Source organism: Silurus aristotelis (genome assembly GCF_946808225.1).
Source record: "Silurus aristotelis genome assembly, chromosome: 8".
Lineage (NCBI taxonomy): Eukaryota > Metazoa > Chordata > Actinopteri > Siluriformes > Siluridae > Silurus > Silurus aristotelis.
In genome coordinates this window covers 16,480,149-16,495,148 of record NC_139581.1, presented here as the reverse complement: position 1 = coordinate 16,495,148, position 15,000 = coordinate 16,480,149, and the positions used below count along the sequence as shown (strand labels likewise).

Genomic DNA, 15,000 nt, shown 5'->3' with positions numbered 1-15,000 from the left:
ATAGAAAGGTACTTGGTGTGACATGGAAATAGAAAGGAAGACAAAGAGACATGGTGGTGGAATGATGAAGTGCAGGAAATCATAAAGAGAAAGAGGTTGATGAAACAGAATTGAGATTGGCAAAGAGATGAGCAAAGTAGGCAGGAGTACAAGGAGATGCGGCAGCAGGTGAAGAGGGATGTGGCAAAAGCAAATGCACATGAGGAGCTGTATGAGAAGTTGAACACTATTTTGTTTGAATGTGGTCTGATGTGTCCTTTACGTGTACAACACTTTCTTCTAACAATCTTTATAATAAATAGTAAAAGTAATTTAGACAACGATTTTCAAAAGGTCTTAACACACACGCACACACGCACACACACATGCACACACACAAACACTAATATTTGTGTAAGAATATATAATTTACATAATTATTAATGCATTCAATTAATGCCTTGCCTACACCCAAGTCTAACCCTAACTTTAGGGCAGTTTCCCTTGTGAGAAGAAGTGTTTTTACCAGCTAAAATTGCTTTTTATTAAAGAGAATCTGTCATATGTATATGACAAATGTCAAATTTCCTCCCAAGTTTAAATCTATCTTTCCAAAGTTAGAAACACACAATAGACTAGAATGTATACGTATGCTGTAGCATTAAGGGCATTCGGTTCAATGAAAATAAGTGGCCTAACCCAAACCTGTTCCTGTGGAACAATTTCTATGAAGACATGGTTTGTCAAGAATGGAATGGAAGAATGGCCTGGCCCTACCAAAATACCTTTGAGAATCACTTACTGTACATCAGGTGACCATCTCCTCACACACTTACAAATCTAGTGGAAAGCCTTCAAAAAAATGTATAACAGCAAAAGAGGGATTCGATCTGGAATGGAATGTTATGTGTGATGGGCCAGTGTCCACATATATACAGCAACTCTTGATATTCTTACATTAAAAAGAAAATAAAAAAGAAACAATATCAAAAATATAAATCCATCATTAATCCTGACTTATCCCTAACTGGCGAACAGAAATGTTATAAATGAGCTTCTGAAGCCAATCACATCCAAAGATCCATGAAAAACTCCAAAGAGCTGTTTTAAGCCAGTTTAGTTGTTTTAACGACACCTAGTGGTATTGTTGAGTATTTTATGTAAGCTGTTTTGTAACCCTAAACAGAACATTTTGGTTACTGTAAATTGGGTAAATTCATAATACTAATCATTAAAGTCATTAATCTGTACCTAGAACTACCTACCTACCTGCTACCTCTACTTATTATTACCTTAGAAACAAATAATTACTGTTATCAACCCTCACTGTGTGTTGAAAGCATTTTTATATTATTCACAAGAAATTATTTTTCAAAACCATTTTTAATCAAATATTTTTGCCACTATTTAAAAAGTGCAATAAGCCATTTAAGGCCATTTACTAGGGTGATTTAATCACAAGCAAGGGTGTACCTAGGCACCACATGAATCTTATTGTAAATTATTGATTTGATGAACAATAATATGATGCCACAGCGCACCCTGATTGGCTGACAGCCCTTTTGCTGTTTCATGTCATTACTTTTTTTTTTTTTTTTTTTTTAAACAGTATGTTTTCTAAAATTCTACATATTTCTCAACTGCCACCTTCTTTGTAATATTATGATTTTGTCCTAGAAGGAAGTGTTCCATAATTTGTGCTGGTGGTTGAGCAGATAAACAAACTATATTTTGTTACTATTTTTATTTGCTCTGTGCTTTTTATATGCGAATATGAACTAGAAGAAGAAAGAATATTCCTGAATGCGTCACATATTGTAAATCATAAGATCAGAAGGTTTGAACTCATGACATTTTACAGTACTGTAAATGCTTGTTAGTTTATTACAAGGAGTCTGTGGATTGCATAAGGATTTTCCTAACATAAAACAAAAACAGAAGAGACATAAGTACTGTTCAACTTCAACTGATAAGAAACTTTGGATTACCAACTTGGTAGTGCATTTAAAAGAAGTGTAACCAAACAATTAAATAACGACAGTTACAGCTTCAGCATATTTGTGCGTCAGCATGACAACACAGACAGAGGGCAGTGAGAAAGTCTGATGTGCACCTTATATGAATCTGCCTCAGGCAAATTGTTAAATTGGTTGACCGAAGAAACTTTAGCCATTGGCTGTTGAACCTGTGCTCACAGTCATTAAAACTGCCTACCCATGCAATATGATTGAGCCTAAAGGTGCACAGTGTGTCACCTTCAGACTTTATTGCCAAGATAAAGAGAGAAGACTGCTGATGCTGTGCTTATTGAGGACTATAGGCAAGTTAATGGGGACCCTGGGAGCTGGTTTGAGAATAACGGATTTAGGCATCCTATTTAGTGCATAGAAATCTCTTTCGCCTCCAAGTGGCAGCAAGCAAATTGCAAAAGAATTTTTTTACCAGAGAAGGTAAAATAAATCGTAATGCAGCTTTGGATACAACACAAATTGAACACCTTTGAGGTGAATTGAAATGCTGACTGCACATAAATTGGAGGTTATTTTAACACCGAACTGGGACTAAATGTGAAAAAGGATGTTCAATTATTTTCAGTTGTCCACAAACTCATGTCCATATAGTGTACATCTGTGATTGTGACTGTTATATTGGAAAAAATGCTTTTACACAATCCTACTGGATAGGGTTAGTCATATTAAAAAATTATTCACATCATTTTTATTAAACACTTTTTGAATTGAGTCATTAGAAAAGCATGATCTGACAGGCTGATTAATACGCCAATGGCAACATATGACCACATGTGACACAGACAGCCAGGTGCAGGAAAAACAACCCCATGGAATCTCGCTTGTTCCTCTGAGCATTTACTTCAGTCAGTGTAAATATGAATCCTACTTCACAGAGATTATTTTATTGTAGCTTTGCCTTTCTTTATAGATTTTAATCACAGCTGAATATTAATGAACAGATTATAGTGTTTCTTTCTTGAACTCAAAAACCATTTAAGCCCATCTGCTGTCATGTTTGATTTATTTCGCCTGAATTCAGTAAGAATTTAGTCTAAAGGGACTATTGGTTTTCCCCTTTAAAACCATGTCTCACTGCTCAGATGATTAATATGACATTGTCACTATATTAGAGGGGGTTCCAAAAGTTATAATGCATAGAGGAAATGAACAGTTATGTCAAAATGTAACTATTTCCAAATCATCATGTACATAATTTCCATTCTTTGTAAAAACATGAAAGGTTTTCTCCCTGCTTTCATGTCAGTTTGGTAACAGTGTCATGTGTGATGTGTTTGCTCTGTTTCCTGTTAAAGCTTCCCAATCCAACCATGATATCTATTTCAGTATCTTCTTAATATTGTCAAGAGCATTCTTTGGAAGACAATTTGCTAAAATAGGACCCACCCCCACATACATACATACATACATACATACATACATACATACATACATACATATATACATACAAACATACACACACACACACACACACACACACACACACACACACACACACACACACACACACACACCCTGAACGCCATTGTAACCGCACTATCTAGCGCTTTCATGTCCCCCCAATATGACTTTGATCACAGGAGACAGTATTCAACAGTATAACAAAATGCACAACAAACCAACCAAATTAGCATGAATACATAAGCTATTTTTAATTATTATAATAAAAACGTTTAATATCTAATCAAAGGTTTCCTTTAAGTCAAAGGTAAACAGGTTGACTCTGCAATGGGTAATAACACCACTTAATTATTTTGTTTTGCTTCAACAGGGGTCATCTTTACTTGAACACAGGTAGTGTAACATATATGTTATACTGTTTTGTATCATATTTCTTTCAGTTGTGTGCCTGTGCTTCAGATTCACTGACTATAACCAGGATAAGGAGGTTGCTGAAGATAAAGTCTTTTGCACTAACAGTTCACACGTTCTGATCCTGTATGAGGCTTTGTTAATGGTACACTGAGGGGAGGTTGACAGATAAAGATACACCTTCCTCCGTTGTACGTCACCATGTGTCAGCACTTTTTATAACACCAAACAAAGCTACCTGTTAGAGCACCACTGCTGGGTTTTGCCTCTGATACTGAGAGCACTCGTGCTTAACGACTGGATAGAGAGGTTAGACCATGTTATTATATCCTGAAGTAAATACATTAGGGTGGTGTATTTGAGCCATTCAGAGGAGCAAAGCAGCTTTCTCAACAGCAGCATAATAAAAGCAAGCTTGAGTGAGTCATTATTCTCTTTCACGCTGTTGCTTTGTTTTGTTAACTATGTGAGCTGATACTTCTCAGTTTCTCAGTTAACACATATATGGGAGGAACTACATCTAGCATGTGACTGTATGCTCTATTTCCTAAATTCTCTCAAACTGTACAAGCTTACTCTTTAGATAGTCTAGCAGAATAAGGATTTGCTGTCATTAGGTTGTTTAAGGTAAGGTTTATGTTTTTACACCAACCTGTTCAGATCATTTTGCGTTTGTCTTTACATTGTTAGAAAATCTGAAGATCAGAAGGACGCACAGATCTGTTGGATGGTCACTGTATATGTGAGGTGAAGTCAACAAACGTCAAGAAAACTAGTTCCTGTGGAGGAAGAAATCACCAAGATAATTAAGTAAAGGAAGAGCAAAGCAACATGGCTGCTCAGAATACTTTTTATTCTTCATTCATTCATCCATCCATCCATCCATTCATTCATTCATTCATTCATTCACTCTTCTTATTCTCTTTTTGTTTCAATGTGTTTATTGTATTTGCAGAATCAACAAACATGGCACAAATGGAGCGTAATGAAGTTACGGAGGTTGTGTGTTTGGAGTCAGAACTGCAGGATGGACAGTAATAATTTCCTCACTTTAATTATCATATCAAATTATTCACATGTACACATAGTGTGTATGTAATGCTTTTTGTCATGATTCAGTTTGTAATTGTTGCTTATCACAGAATGAAGGAGGTTGAGGTGGACCATCAGAAAATCCTGTTGGTTCGTAATGAGGGCCAGTTCAGTGCCGTGGGAGCTTTGTGTACTCATTACGGAGCTCCACTTATTAAAGGTAATTTTATAGACTGAACACGTCCTTTACCACACACCACACTCTAGTGTATTCAGTTTTAATAAAGGCAGCTTGTTTTAATCAAGTCGTTTACAGTGTATCGGAAAGTCAATAGTTGAATTAGATTGCCTTCGTATGGAATCTTTTAGTCTATATTTACTTGCTAAATTAGACAACCATATAAATTTTATGCTGTCTTTCAACCGTGTAAGTCTAATATACTACAATTTAGCTTCAATATGCAGCATTTGTTTAATTTCCTTTATGTGCATTGCATGAACAGGTGCTTTGATGGGAAATAGAGTGAGGTGTCCTTGGCATGGGGCTTGTTTTAACACTAAAACAGGAGATATTGAAGAGTTTCCAGGATTGGACTCTTTGCCCAAATACAAGGTAGTGTCTGAATCCATTAATTCAGTAAAAAAAAAAAAAAAAAAAGAAAAATTTCACTATGCACTGTATTTCTGTTAAACGTTATTTTTTTTCTTGATATTTTAAGGTGAAAGTTGAAAATGGTAAAGTTCATGTTACAAGAAATAAAAAGGTAAGTGTTGTACAGATTTGACATACATGACTGTCAAAGTGCATAAAGCATGTGTTGTGTTGGTTTGCATTGTAATGACTTACCTGTTGTTTCTTCATGACAGAATCTGACGAAACGTGTTAAAGAAATGAGTTGTAGGGCTCCCGGAGTCTGTCACACTATTATTTTAATTGGAGGAGGTGAGAACTGGACTTTTCAATAGGTTCAGACTGAAATTCATTTGAGAACAAAGAATGGAGTGGCTTGTTTTTTCCCCATGTCAACAATACTGTATGTGTTGTATTTTTACTAAAGTCGGTCATACTTTGCCAGTATTGGGGATTAATCTAAGACAAACAATGAAAGGCTCCAGTCATCTGAAAATTAGCTGCTTTTTGTGCAGCTGTAGACTGTAAGCTGAAATAATCCGATCTACTTAATGACCAACAGGCTAAATGGAGAAATATGTACAATATATTCTAAACATCAATTTAGTTGAAAGTATATGAACAAATACATGTTTTTGGAATCAGTTTTTACTGCAGACTTGATTTGGTCAGTCTCTCATATGTTTCCATGAAAATGTTGTGTTTTTATAGGTGCTGCCTCTCTGCAATGTGCAGAAACTCTTCGACAAAATGGCTACCAGGGGCAAATTATAATGGTCACCAAAGATGAGCTTCTGCCTATTGACAAGACGAAACTTAGTAAAGTGAGAACTTAACCAGATCATATATGCTCTGAATCGTTTATTAATGATTTATTGCACCTGTGTATCTAGTGTTTTGTGATTAAACTAATTTTCTATGAATTCTACAGGCCATGAATATAGAGAGTGAAAAGATTCTCCTTCGGTCAAGTGATTTCCTAAAACAGCATGGCATTGAAGTATGGACAGAAAAGGAAGTAAGCAAAAATGTTACACCATATGGCCAAAAGTATGTGAACATCAAATCCACATGTGCTTTTTTGATCTTCCATTCTGGTTTTAATTCCTCATTGATGATAATATATCCTCCGCTTGTCTGGTGAGGCTTTCATTAGATTTTAGAATATAGCTTTAAAGATTTGCCAATTCAACCACATATACAATAGTGAGGTCAGAAATCGAAGTCAGGAAGCAATCCCTGACTGAAGTTCATCCTTAAAGTGTTCAATAGGATTGTGGCCGATATCCTTGCACACAACATTAGTTATTCTGCTTCAGCAAACTATGTATTCATGGACATCACATGCACAAGGGGATTACCATACTGGTAAATGTTTTGTTTGCCTATTTCCAGTGAAGGGAAATCTTAATTCTACTGCATACAAAGACATTCTATACAATTGTGTACTACCAACTTTGTGGCCAAGGTTTGTACCGCATATAGGTGTGACAGTCATGTGTTGATAAACTGTTGGTCATATAGTATATCAAATCAACATTTAAAAAAAGAAACATATTAGTGTAGAGTAGTGCACTAGTGTACACATTTAGTACTAGTGTCCTTGTATTAGTGTAGAATTTAAAGAAGTTTCAAAAATCTTACATATGTCCTTTTAGTGTTTTTTTTTCTTTTTCATGTTTTTCCTGCCAAACTTTCTATCAAGACAACAGAAAAGAAAAAAAAAAGAAATATATATTTGCAAATGTTGATAAGAAACAATAAAGAAGCACCTTTTACATTCTGCATACTTTATCCTTCTGTTAATTGGCAAACAAATCTTTGTTTGAATTTGGTCTGACCACTGTTTTTTGTGGGAAAAGCTCCTGATTGGCTTTTAGCAATGGATTAAAAATTAGAAATGCAATAAAAAAGACAAGATTTTAGCATAATCTGAAAATGAGTGAGAAAGAACTAGTTACAAAATTGTGATTGTTTAACTTACAGGTGGTGTCCCTAAATACAGAAGAAAATACAGTCAGTTTTCAAGATGGTACTACTCAACACTACAATCAGCTATTGATCGCTACAGGAGCAAGGTCACTTCCTTTCTTTGTGCATTTTCTATTCTTACTGTCTTACTTTGGCTAGCTAATGATAACTAATGGTTTTGATTTTGTAGAGCTCGGCTTTTGCAATGCCCTGGTGCTGAAATGGAGAATGTGAAATTCCTGCAGAGCTACAAAGATGCAGCTGAGATTTATCAGATGAGCGTTGGCAACAGGGTGGTCATCGTTGGAACATCTTTTATAGGTACATTTGCATTGTGACAGACTACTTATAATGTGTGTGTTGTACATTTATTATTCGAGACTCACATGGATTCCTTATTGACCATGCCTTATTCAATTACATTCAGTTATTCTTTCTTCTCACTGCTGATAAGGATTGGTGAAATAGAACTGACTTTTACTGTAAATATGAAGGGTAATATTAGAGCCTTTTTTCCCCCAAAATAAACCCTGTTTATTAATCCAGGAATGGAAGCAGCAGCTTTTCTGTCTGACAAAGCAGCTAGTGTAGCTGTTGTGGGCAAATCTGACGTGCCTTACCAGTTTTCACTGGGACCAGATATCGGCAAAATGACTATGAAGGTCAGAACATTTCGTTTTCTTTGGTTACTTTTTGTCTTTTTTTATATGAAGAGATTTCAACTATTAAAAGGTTTCATTTTAGATGCTGGAGGAGAAAAATGTGAGATTCTACATGAATAATGGTGTGTCTGAGATTCAGAAGGGAAACGGAAAGGTAAGATGGCTCAGCAAAAAGCATAGTGGAGTGCACAAACATTTTTGTCATGACATTTGTTTTTGCAGGTGCAGCAAGTTATACTGCAAAATGGCGATGTGTTGCCTGCAGACATTGTAATCGTGGGAATTGGTTAGTAAAAAAATATATTTTTTTATGATAGAGCACATTTCTATATCTTATCATTTATTTTTTGTTAGGTGTCATTCCAAACTCTGATTTCCTGGAGGGGAGTATGGTGGAAGTTGATTCAAAAAATGCCATCACTGTTGATAAAGTAAGGTGCTTGCATAACAAATGCTACATTTGCACAGCTAAGTGCAATTACACTTGGCCAATAACCTGCACAAATGAGAAAAACTTTAAACATCTGTAGGCCCCAATTTAACACACACAAATAGTAAAACAAATGTGCTGTACTACATTTTTTTTTTATATCAACAATGTAGGCACACATAGAGAGAGAGAGAGGAAGAGAGAGAGAGGGAGAGAGAGAGAGAGAGAGAGAGAGAGAGAGAGAGAGAGAGAGAGAGAGAGAGAGAGAATTTATTTATTAAACAGTAATTGTAAAATATTCTTTACATTTGTGTAAATATTTATAAATGATACACAATTACATATTTATATTTCATAACTATATCATATATTTATAAATCATATAGAATATTAATGCATATATATTTAATGTGTCTCTGTGTTAAAAACATTTTGTTTATTTATTCACATTACATTCATAAATTGTAAAATCCATGAACATTAACATACATTTACTTGTGTATCTTAGGTTTTCATTTTTGAATAAATATAACAAAGCATCATTGCCATATTTTGACTTACTTTCAATTACTCTAGAATCTTTACAGTATTAAATTGAGTTCTAAAATATATTTTTCTTTTTTCTTTTTTTTAAGTTTATGAGAACTAACATTCCAGATGTTTTTGCGGCTGGGGATGTGGCATCCTTTCCTCTTTCAATTCATGCAGATAAAAGAGTCAATATTGGACACTGGCAATTGGCACAAACACATGGTAATAAGAAAAAGAACGTAAAATTATGAATATTAATAAAAATAAAAAAACAGGGAGCATTTCAATTCATGTTTTTTTTTTGTTTTTAATTGTTATGTTAGGTCGGGTTGCAGCTTTAAACATGCTAAAGAAACAGGTGGAGTTCCAATCTGTCCCATTCTTCTGGACTGTGTTGTTGGGTAAAAGTATCCGATACACAGGTGACCATTAGGAAAATAATCTAAAATCAGAACATAAACCATATTTGTTGGCCAACTTGATGACACCTTTGTTCTCTTTTTAAATTGATCAAGGTTATGGTGAAGGCTATACGGACATTATTTTCAAAGGAAGTGTTGACGAGAGGAAGTTTCTTGCATTTTATATAAAGTAATTTAATATATATATATATATATATATATATATATATATATATATATATATATATATATATATATATATATATATATATATATATATTTATATAAATTATATTAATTTGAATTAAGCCAATAATAAAAATTTTATTCTCACACTATGTATGTCACTTTACAGGGGTGATGAAGTTATTGCAGCAGCCAGCATGAACTTTGACCCTGCAGTCTCAAGAGTAGCAGAAATAATGGCAACTGGGAAGAAAATTACAACGTTAGAAGCTGAGTAAGTCTCCTAAGTCAGAGATTTAAGCCTGATAATTAAACATACCTACAGTGGTTAGTGTTTCATTTCATGTACACTAGAATATTCCCTTTGTATTATATTATTTTTCACTTTACTACCAGGTACACCATGTAAGTGGGTGGGATGATGGTAAAAGTTTGGGCTCACATAGTGTCATAATTGTTTAGTAGAGTAAATACAGAACTTGTGTGACAAAGTTAAATTTGTTTGAATAAAGTAAATAGAATATGATTCAGGTTTCAGAAAAACATTGATTAGTATTAAGAAATTATCATTTTAATCATAAATTCTAATTTCTGGGTTTATAGATTGGAGGACCTTGGATGGCTGCAGCTATAGATGAACAATATGCATCAATAAATCTTACACAAGATCCCTTTATTGGTTTGCAAATGTACTTCTGTTTGTGGAGTTTGTGGAAGAGCACACTGATAAACAAAACAATAGACATGTTGTTTTACTAGATAACTTCTTTTTGCTTTAGTTATTGTAATGTTATTCAAAATGTTTGCATTTTTATCTCTTTTTTGCTTTGCTAGCTTTTTTCTAATTTTTGTGATGAAAATCTGGAACTAGATGGATTGTATAACTATTTTAAAAAAAAAACATGAAAATTCAAATATACATTTTAAAATGTATATTCATTATTACTTGGAATTGTCTGAAGCAGTAACTAGAAGTAAAATTCTACTTAAACACATCTGAGGCATGTAGTACTGTACAAGCTTGCATGTAATTTTAATTATGCAAGTTTGCCTGTTGGTTGGATGTATGTTGTAATAAATGTAATAAAAATATTAAGAAGAATAAATAAACCGGTTTTGAATGTTTAGTAAAAAAGATGTGAATTCATTATGAAATTTTAGAAGAGCTTTTAAAATGTTCAACAATTAGTGTTCTTCTAAACCTATAATACTGTACTAATGGAACTTCTGTAAGAGACTTGGGTTTAATCAGAAGCTCAAGTTACGGTCTCTGTGGAATTCTGCTTCATCATTTGCAACCTTGGCAAACAATGTCTTCATGGACAGCACCTTGCACATATGAGCATCATACAAGAACAGATTCAAGCCCCTTAGTTCTAGGTATTTGGTACAAGAGTATTTGTAGTGTCACAGGATTAAGAAGAGGGTCCTGTGCAATCCTAGGATTCCAAATTTGTGGCAAGTCTGAGAAAGACCAAGGGATTTTACGTTTAGCTGTCCATAAAGTTTTGATCATACAGTGTAATCCTGCTTTGTCTCCAATGTTCCATTGACAACATCTTGTTCCACAATGACCCTAAGCAGGATAAAGTGGTTATTGAAGATAAATGAATGGTAGGATTCTAATAATAATATAATGTATAATATAATATTGTCCATTTAAATTCGAGTTAAAAAAAAATTACTCCAACACTTCAAAATGGAATCTCCAGTGATATTCTCCCTCTTCTACCTCTGAAGAGCAAATTAGTTACCAGTGCTCTGATGCCTCTGTAGTTAAATGTTTGATATTTGTCCAGAGACATCCTATACAGTTGTGTACCTCCAACATTGTGGTAACAGAGTCTCATATGACTAGAAAAGTCAGGTGTCTTAATATTTTTGTTCTTATTAGTGGCGGGCTGCGCTTTTCACCCCTAGGCCTCAATGGTGTCCCGCCTTAATCAATCCACTTCTTAATACCATCATTATAAAACTATAGAAACCTTCAGTGTTGTACAGAAACGCGGTGTAACAGAGCGCTGCATTACTGACAGTTATGTCATGCAGTATGAATGAATGCCATTACTAAACCAAGAAACCCAAGTAACACATTTCAACAAGTCTCATTTCACTACAGCCACAGAAGCATCATAACAGTAGCAGTGATTCTCATAATGTTTAAGGCAATGTTTATCACCACTGATATACACATTATGACATTATAACATTATGACCGGTGAGTGACTTACACTGGTTATCTCTTCATCATGGCACCTGTTAGTGGGTGGGATATATTAAGCAGCAAGTTAACAATTTACATTTACATTTACATTTGCGGCATTTAGCAGACGCCCTAATCCAGAGCGACATAAAAAAGTGCTTTAAATCTCTAGTAATGAATAAATCTACACTGGTACGCCAGATTACAAACTTAATATAAATATAATCCTAGAATTCTACAAACTTGGAAAGTGCTAATTTAAGTGTTTCTGGAAGAGGTAGGTCTTCAGTCGTCTCGCTTGAAGATAATCAGGGACAGACATCTAGGGGAAGTTCATTCCACCACCTTGGTGCCAGAACAGAGAAGAGCCTTGAAGTGTACTAACCTCTCATTCTGAGAGAAGGTGGTACCAGTCGAGCAGTGCTGGAGGATCTCAGACAGTGTGGTGCAGTGCGAGATGTGATGAGTTCACTGAGGTAAGATGGCGCTGGTCCATTTTTGGCCTTGTAGGCAAGCATCAGTGTTTTGAATCTGATACGTGCAGCTACTGGAAGCCAGTAAAGGGAGTGCAACAGTGAGGTGTTGTGGGAAAACTTGGGCAAATTGAACACAAGCCATGCAGATGTGTTTTGGAGCATTTGCATTGGACGGATAGCGTTCAGGGAAAGACCTGCCAGAGGAGAGTTGCAGTAGTCGAGTCTTGAAATCACAAGAGACTGAACAAGCACCTGGGCAGCCTGTGTGGACAGAAATGGTCAAATACTTTGGATGTTGTAGAGAAGAAGTTGTTTTTATTTATAATATAAAAGTTGATGTATTAAAAGCAGGAAAAATGGGCAAGCCAAATAGTGATGGCTAGATGACTGGGTCAGAGCATCTAAAGACAATATGGTTATAATGTTATGCCTATTCGGGTCACATTGACACACAAATCAATACCACCACGTTTTCCAGGCGAACTGAAGCGGGAAATTGTGAATTACCACAGGGATGCAGCTAGAGGGCGCCGTGAAGGCGGGATGGTACCCGGATGTTTTTCCAGTTTCCAACATGGCGCGGGGGAGGGTTCGGTCCTGAGCGCTCGGACTTCTGATAAGCGCAGTTCGGCAGTTAGATTAAAGTTTGTCATCGCCTCACAGTGTAAAAGCGCGTTCTGGGGAATTTATGGAGTCGAATGCTTGACCGAATCTACATTATACACTAGGTAACGTCTGAATGATGTGAACTTTATGATCTTTTTCTCTGTCATTTATGGAAAAACTAGTTTTTGAACTTGAGTTTCGGTGATTCTGAAAAGCTAATAGTTAGCCCGCTGCTCGCTAGCCATTAGCTTCCAGGCATGGCAGATCCATGTAGCCTAGCATATCCATTTTGAAAGTCGAGACGTTGAAAGTAGATTCTTTAAAAGAAAAGTTTGGTGGGTAACTTTATTTTATTTCTTGAAACTAACACCTTAAATACATAAGCAGTTTGATTTCGGTAGGTTAATGTTGTTATTTTTAGTCGACTTTATTTTTCATACACCATACTGTGCTTTCTAGCTAGTCCGCTTCGCCTTGATTAGCTAAGCTTCTTAGTATAGCACTAATTAGGCAGATAAGTTACTTCATGAACAACATTTAATTGGACTATTTTTCATTTTCTAAGTAAAAAATATGGTTAGAAATTTTTAAGTCTGACTTGTAAAAGTAAAAAGTATGAGTGCCAGTTTTTTCTCCTAGTTAATAATAGTAATAGTTGTATTTTATTTTATAAATTTTTTATTACGGGATATGTGAAAGGTGAAAAGGTCATTTGAATGACCTCGATTAGTTAATATATGGTTCAGTACAGGGTTGTCCCTAATTTACGACCCCCAGGCTGTTAGTTTCGCCTACTCACTTGTCTCTGGTAATGTTAGACAAGGAAGAAGAGGCGCTGATGTTCTCAGGAGTATAGTGTATTTTCCCTGCTCTAGATTTCCCAGCTGCTGATAGTATTTATTATTCCCCCCCCCCTAGTTACATCAAAACTCTTATATATTCCTCCAGACTCACGATCTGAAGTCGGTTTCGATCAGGGTGAAACTGCAGAGTTCATGTTTCAGTATCGAGTGTATATACTTGCTCACTTGTACTGCATTGTCTATTGAGTTGATGTTTCCAGGAAGCATCTTATTGACTTATTAAAAAAAACACGTCTTACTCTCCAAGTCAAGTCCTTGGCTTCACTTTTACTTTAAAACCCTTTATGGTTGTTATGAAGTAGTTTCTTTCAATCTGTTTGTCATGTTTATTGTTTTGGAATGTTCACAAGTTCCTGTTTTCCTCTGCAATATTATTTCTTGAAGCAGCCTCCCCAGCCACTTGTTTATGTTTAATAATATAGACTAAATGTAAGTCCAGTTATTACAAAAGAAACACTATTGATTGTACTTAAGACTTTCAAACTGACCATCGACCTAATTCTGAGATGTTAAATAATCGTATCCTTGTAGAAAACTTCACCACATTAACAGTTAAGTTTTTTGTTTGTTTGTTAAATGACGCCACATGTTTATTGTGTGTTTAGTTTGTCGACTTGTGAATGACTCCCATGTTGGGCTGAGCCTGTGATTAAGATTTTATTATGAAAAGGATAACATACTTGAACAAGCCTGTAATTTGAATGATAGTTAACAAGACTAGAGTCCTTGGTATAGTTAGTCAAAATATTTGTCACTCTGATCTGACATGGTGTAATGGATGTTTTAGGGGCTTCTAATCTTTTTCGTTGCTCATGCCATTACTGCAATACCATAATTATATGTCAGTGCTGTTACATGACAGAAAATTGTCATTGGTTTGTCTGGTAAAAAAGCAAAGCCTGCTGTCTCAACACAACTGAAGTTATACAATGAAACGAAAACATTACACACAGCTTTATGCTAATAAATTTTGAATTTTGTTTAACCTGAATTGTTTTTTTTTGCTCTGAATATACGTGGCGAGTCAGCGGGCACTGGGTTTTTACTGATGATCAGTTTTATAATGTACAGAGTGTCAGGAATAAATGGCAACATGTTGAGCAAAATCTACAAAATCATGACAGAAACCAAGAAAATGCATGATATATATGTGGGTAAACATGTAAATGCAGTATACAAATAAATGC

General features: G+C 35.2%; 2 protein-coding genes across 5 annotated transcripts in view; both read left to right on the top strand.

Moving 5' to 3' along the window:
• Positions 1 to 10,898, top strand: part of aifm4 (apoptosis inducing factor mitochondria associated 4) — a 14,097-nt gene extending 3,199 nt beyond the window's left edge. The window contains exons 1-20 of one of the 4 annotated variants that reach the window (XM_083547659.1): positions 4,048 to 4,240; positions 4,512 to 4,631; positions 4,777 to 4,855; positions 4,964 to 5,073; positions 5,357 to 5,466; positions 5,573 to 5,617; positions 5,721 to 5,796; positions 6,196 to 6,308; positions 6,416 to 6,502; positions 7,471 to 7,562; positions 7,646 to 7,776; positions 8,002 to 8,117; positions 8,200 to 8,271; positions 8,340 to 8,403; positions 8,472 to 8,548; positions 9,183 to 9,300; positions 9,402 to 9,500; positions 9,594 to 9,669; positions 9,835 to 9,939; positions 10,269 to 10,898. In XM_083547659.1, coding sequence (XP_083403785.1) covers positions 4,788 to 4,855; positions 4,964 to 5,073; positions 5,357 to 5,466; positions 5,573 to 5,617; positions 5,721 to 5,796; positions 6,196 to 6,308; positions 6,416 to 6,502; positions 7,471 to 7,562; positions 7,646 to 7,776; positions 8,002 to 8,117; positions 8,200 to 8,271; positions 8,340 to 8,403; positions 8,472 to 8,548; positions 9,183 to 9,300; positions 9,402 to 9,500; positions 9,594 to 9,669; positions 9,835 to 9,939; positions 10,269 to 10,299 — 1,590 coding nt within the window. In that variant the 5' untranslated portion in view covers positions 4,048 to 4,240; positions 4,512 to 4,631; positions 4,777 to 4,787 and the 3' untranslated portion in view covers positions 10,300 to 10,898. Of the gene's footprint in view, positions 1 to 4,047; positions 4,241 to 4,318; positions 4,449 to 4,511; positions 4,632 to 4,776; positions 4,856 to 4,963; positions 5,074 to 5,356; positions 5,467 to 5,572; positions 5,618 to 5,720; positions 5,797 to 6,195; positions 6,309 to 6,415; positions 6,503 to 7,470; positions 7,563 to 7,645; positions 7,777 to 8,001; positions 8,118 to 8,199; positions 8,272 to 8,339; positions 8,404 to 8,471; positions 8,549 to 9,182; positions 9,301 to 9,401; positions 9,501 to 9,593; positions 9,670 to 9,834; positions 9,940 to 10,268 lie in introns of those variants that run through there. The other 3 variants (XM_083547661.1, XM_083547660.1, XM_083547662.1) reach the window with 3 other exon arrangements.
• Positions 10,899 to 12,869: 1,971 nt separating this feature from the next.
• Positions 12,870 to 15,000, top strand: part of pak4 (p21 protein (Cdc42/Rac)-activated kinase 4) — a 15,297-nt gene continuing 13,166 nt past the window's right edge. Inside the window, exon 1 of the mRNA XM_083547657.1 lies at positions 12,870 to 13,072. The gene's annotated coding sequence lies outside the window, so the exon portion shown is untranslated. The remainder of the gene's footprint in view (positions 13,073 to 15,000) is intronic.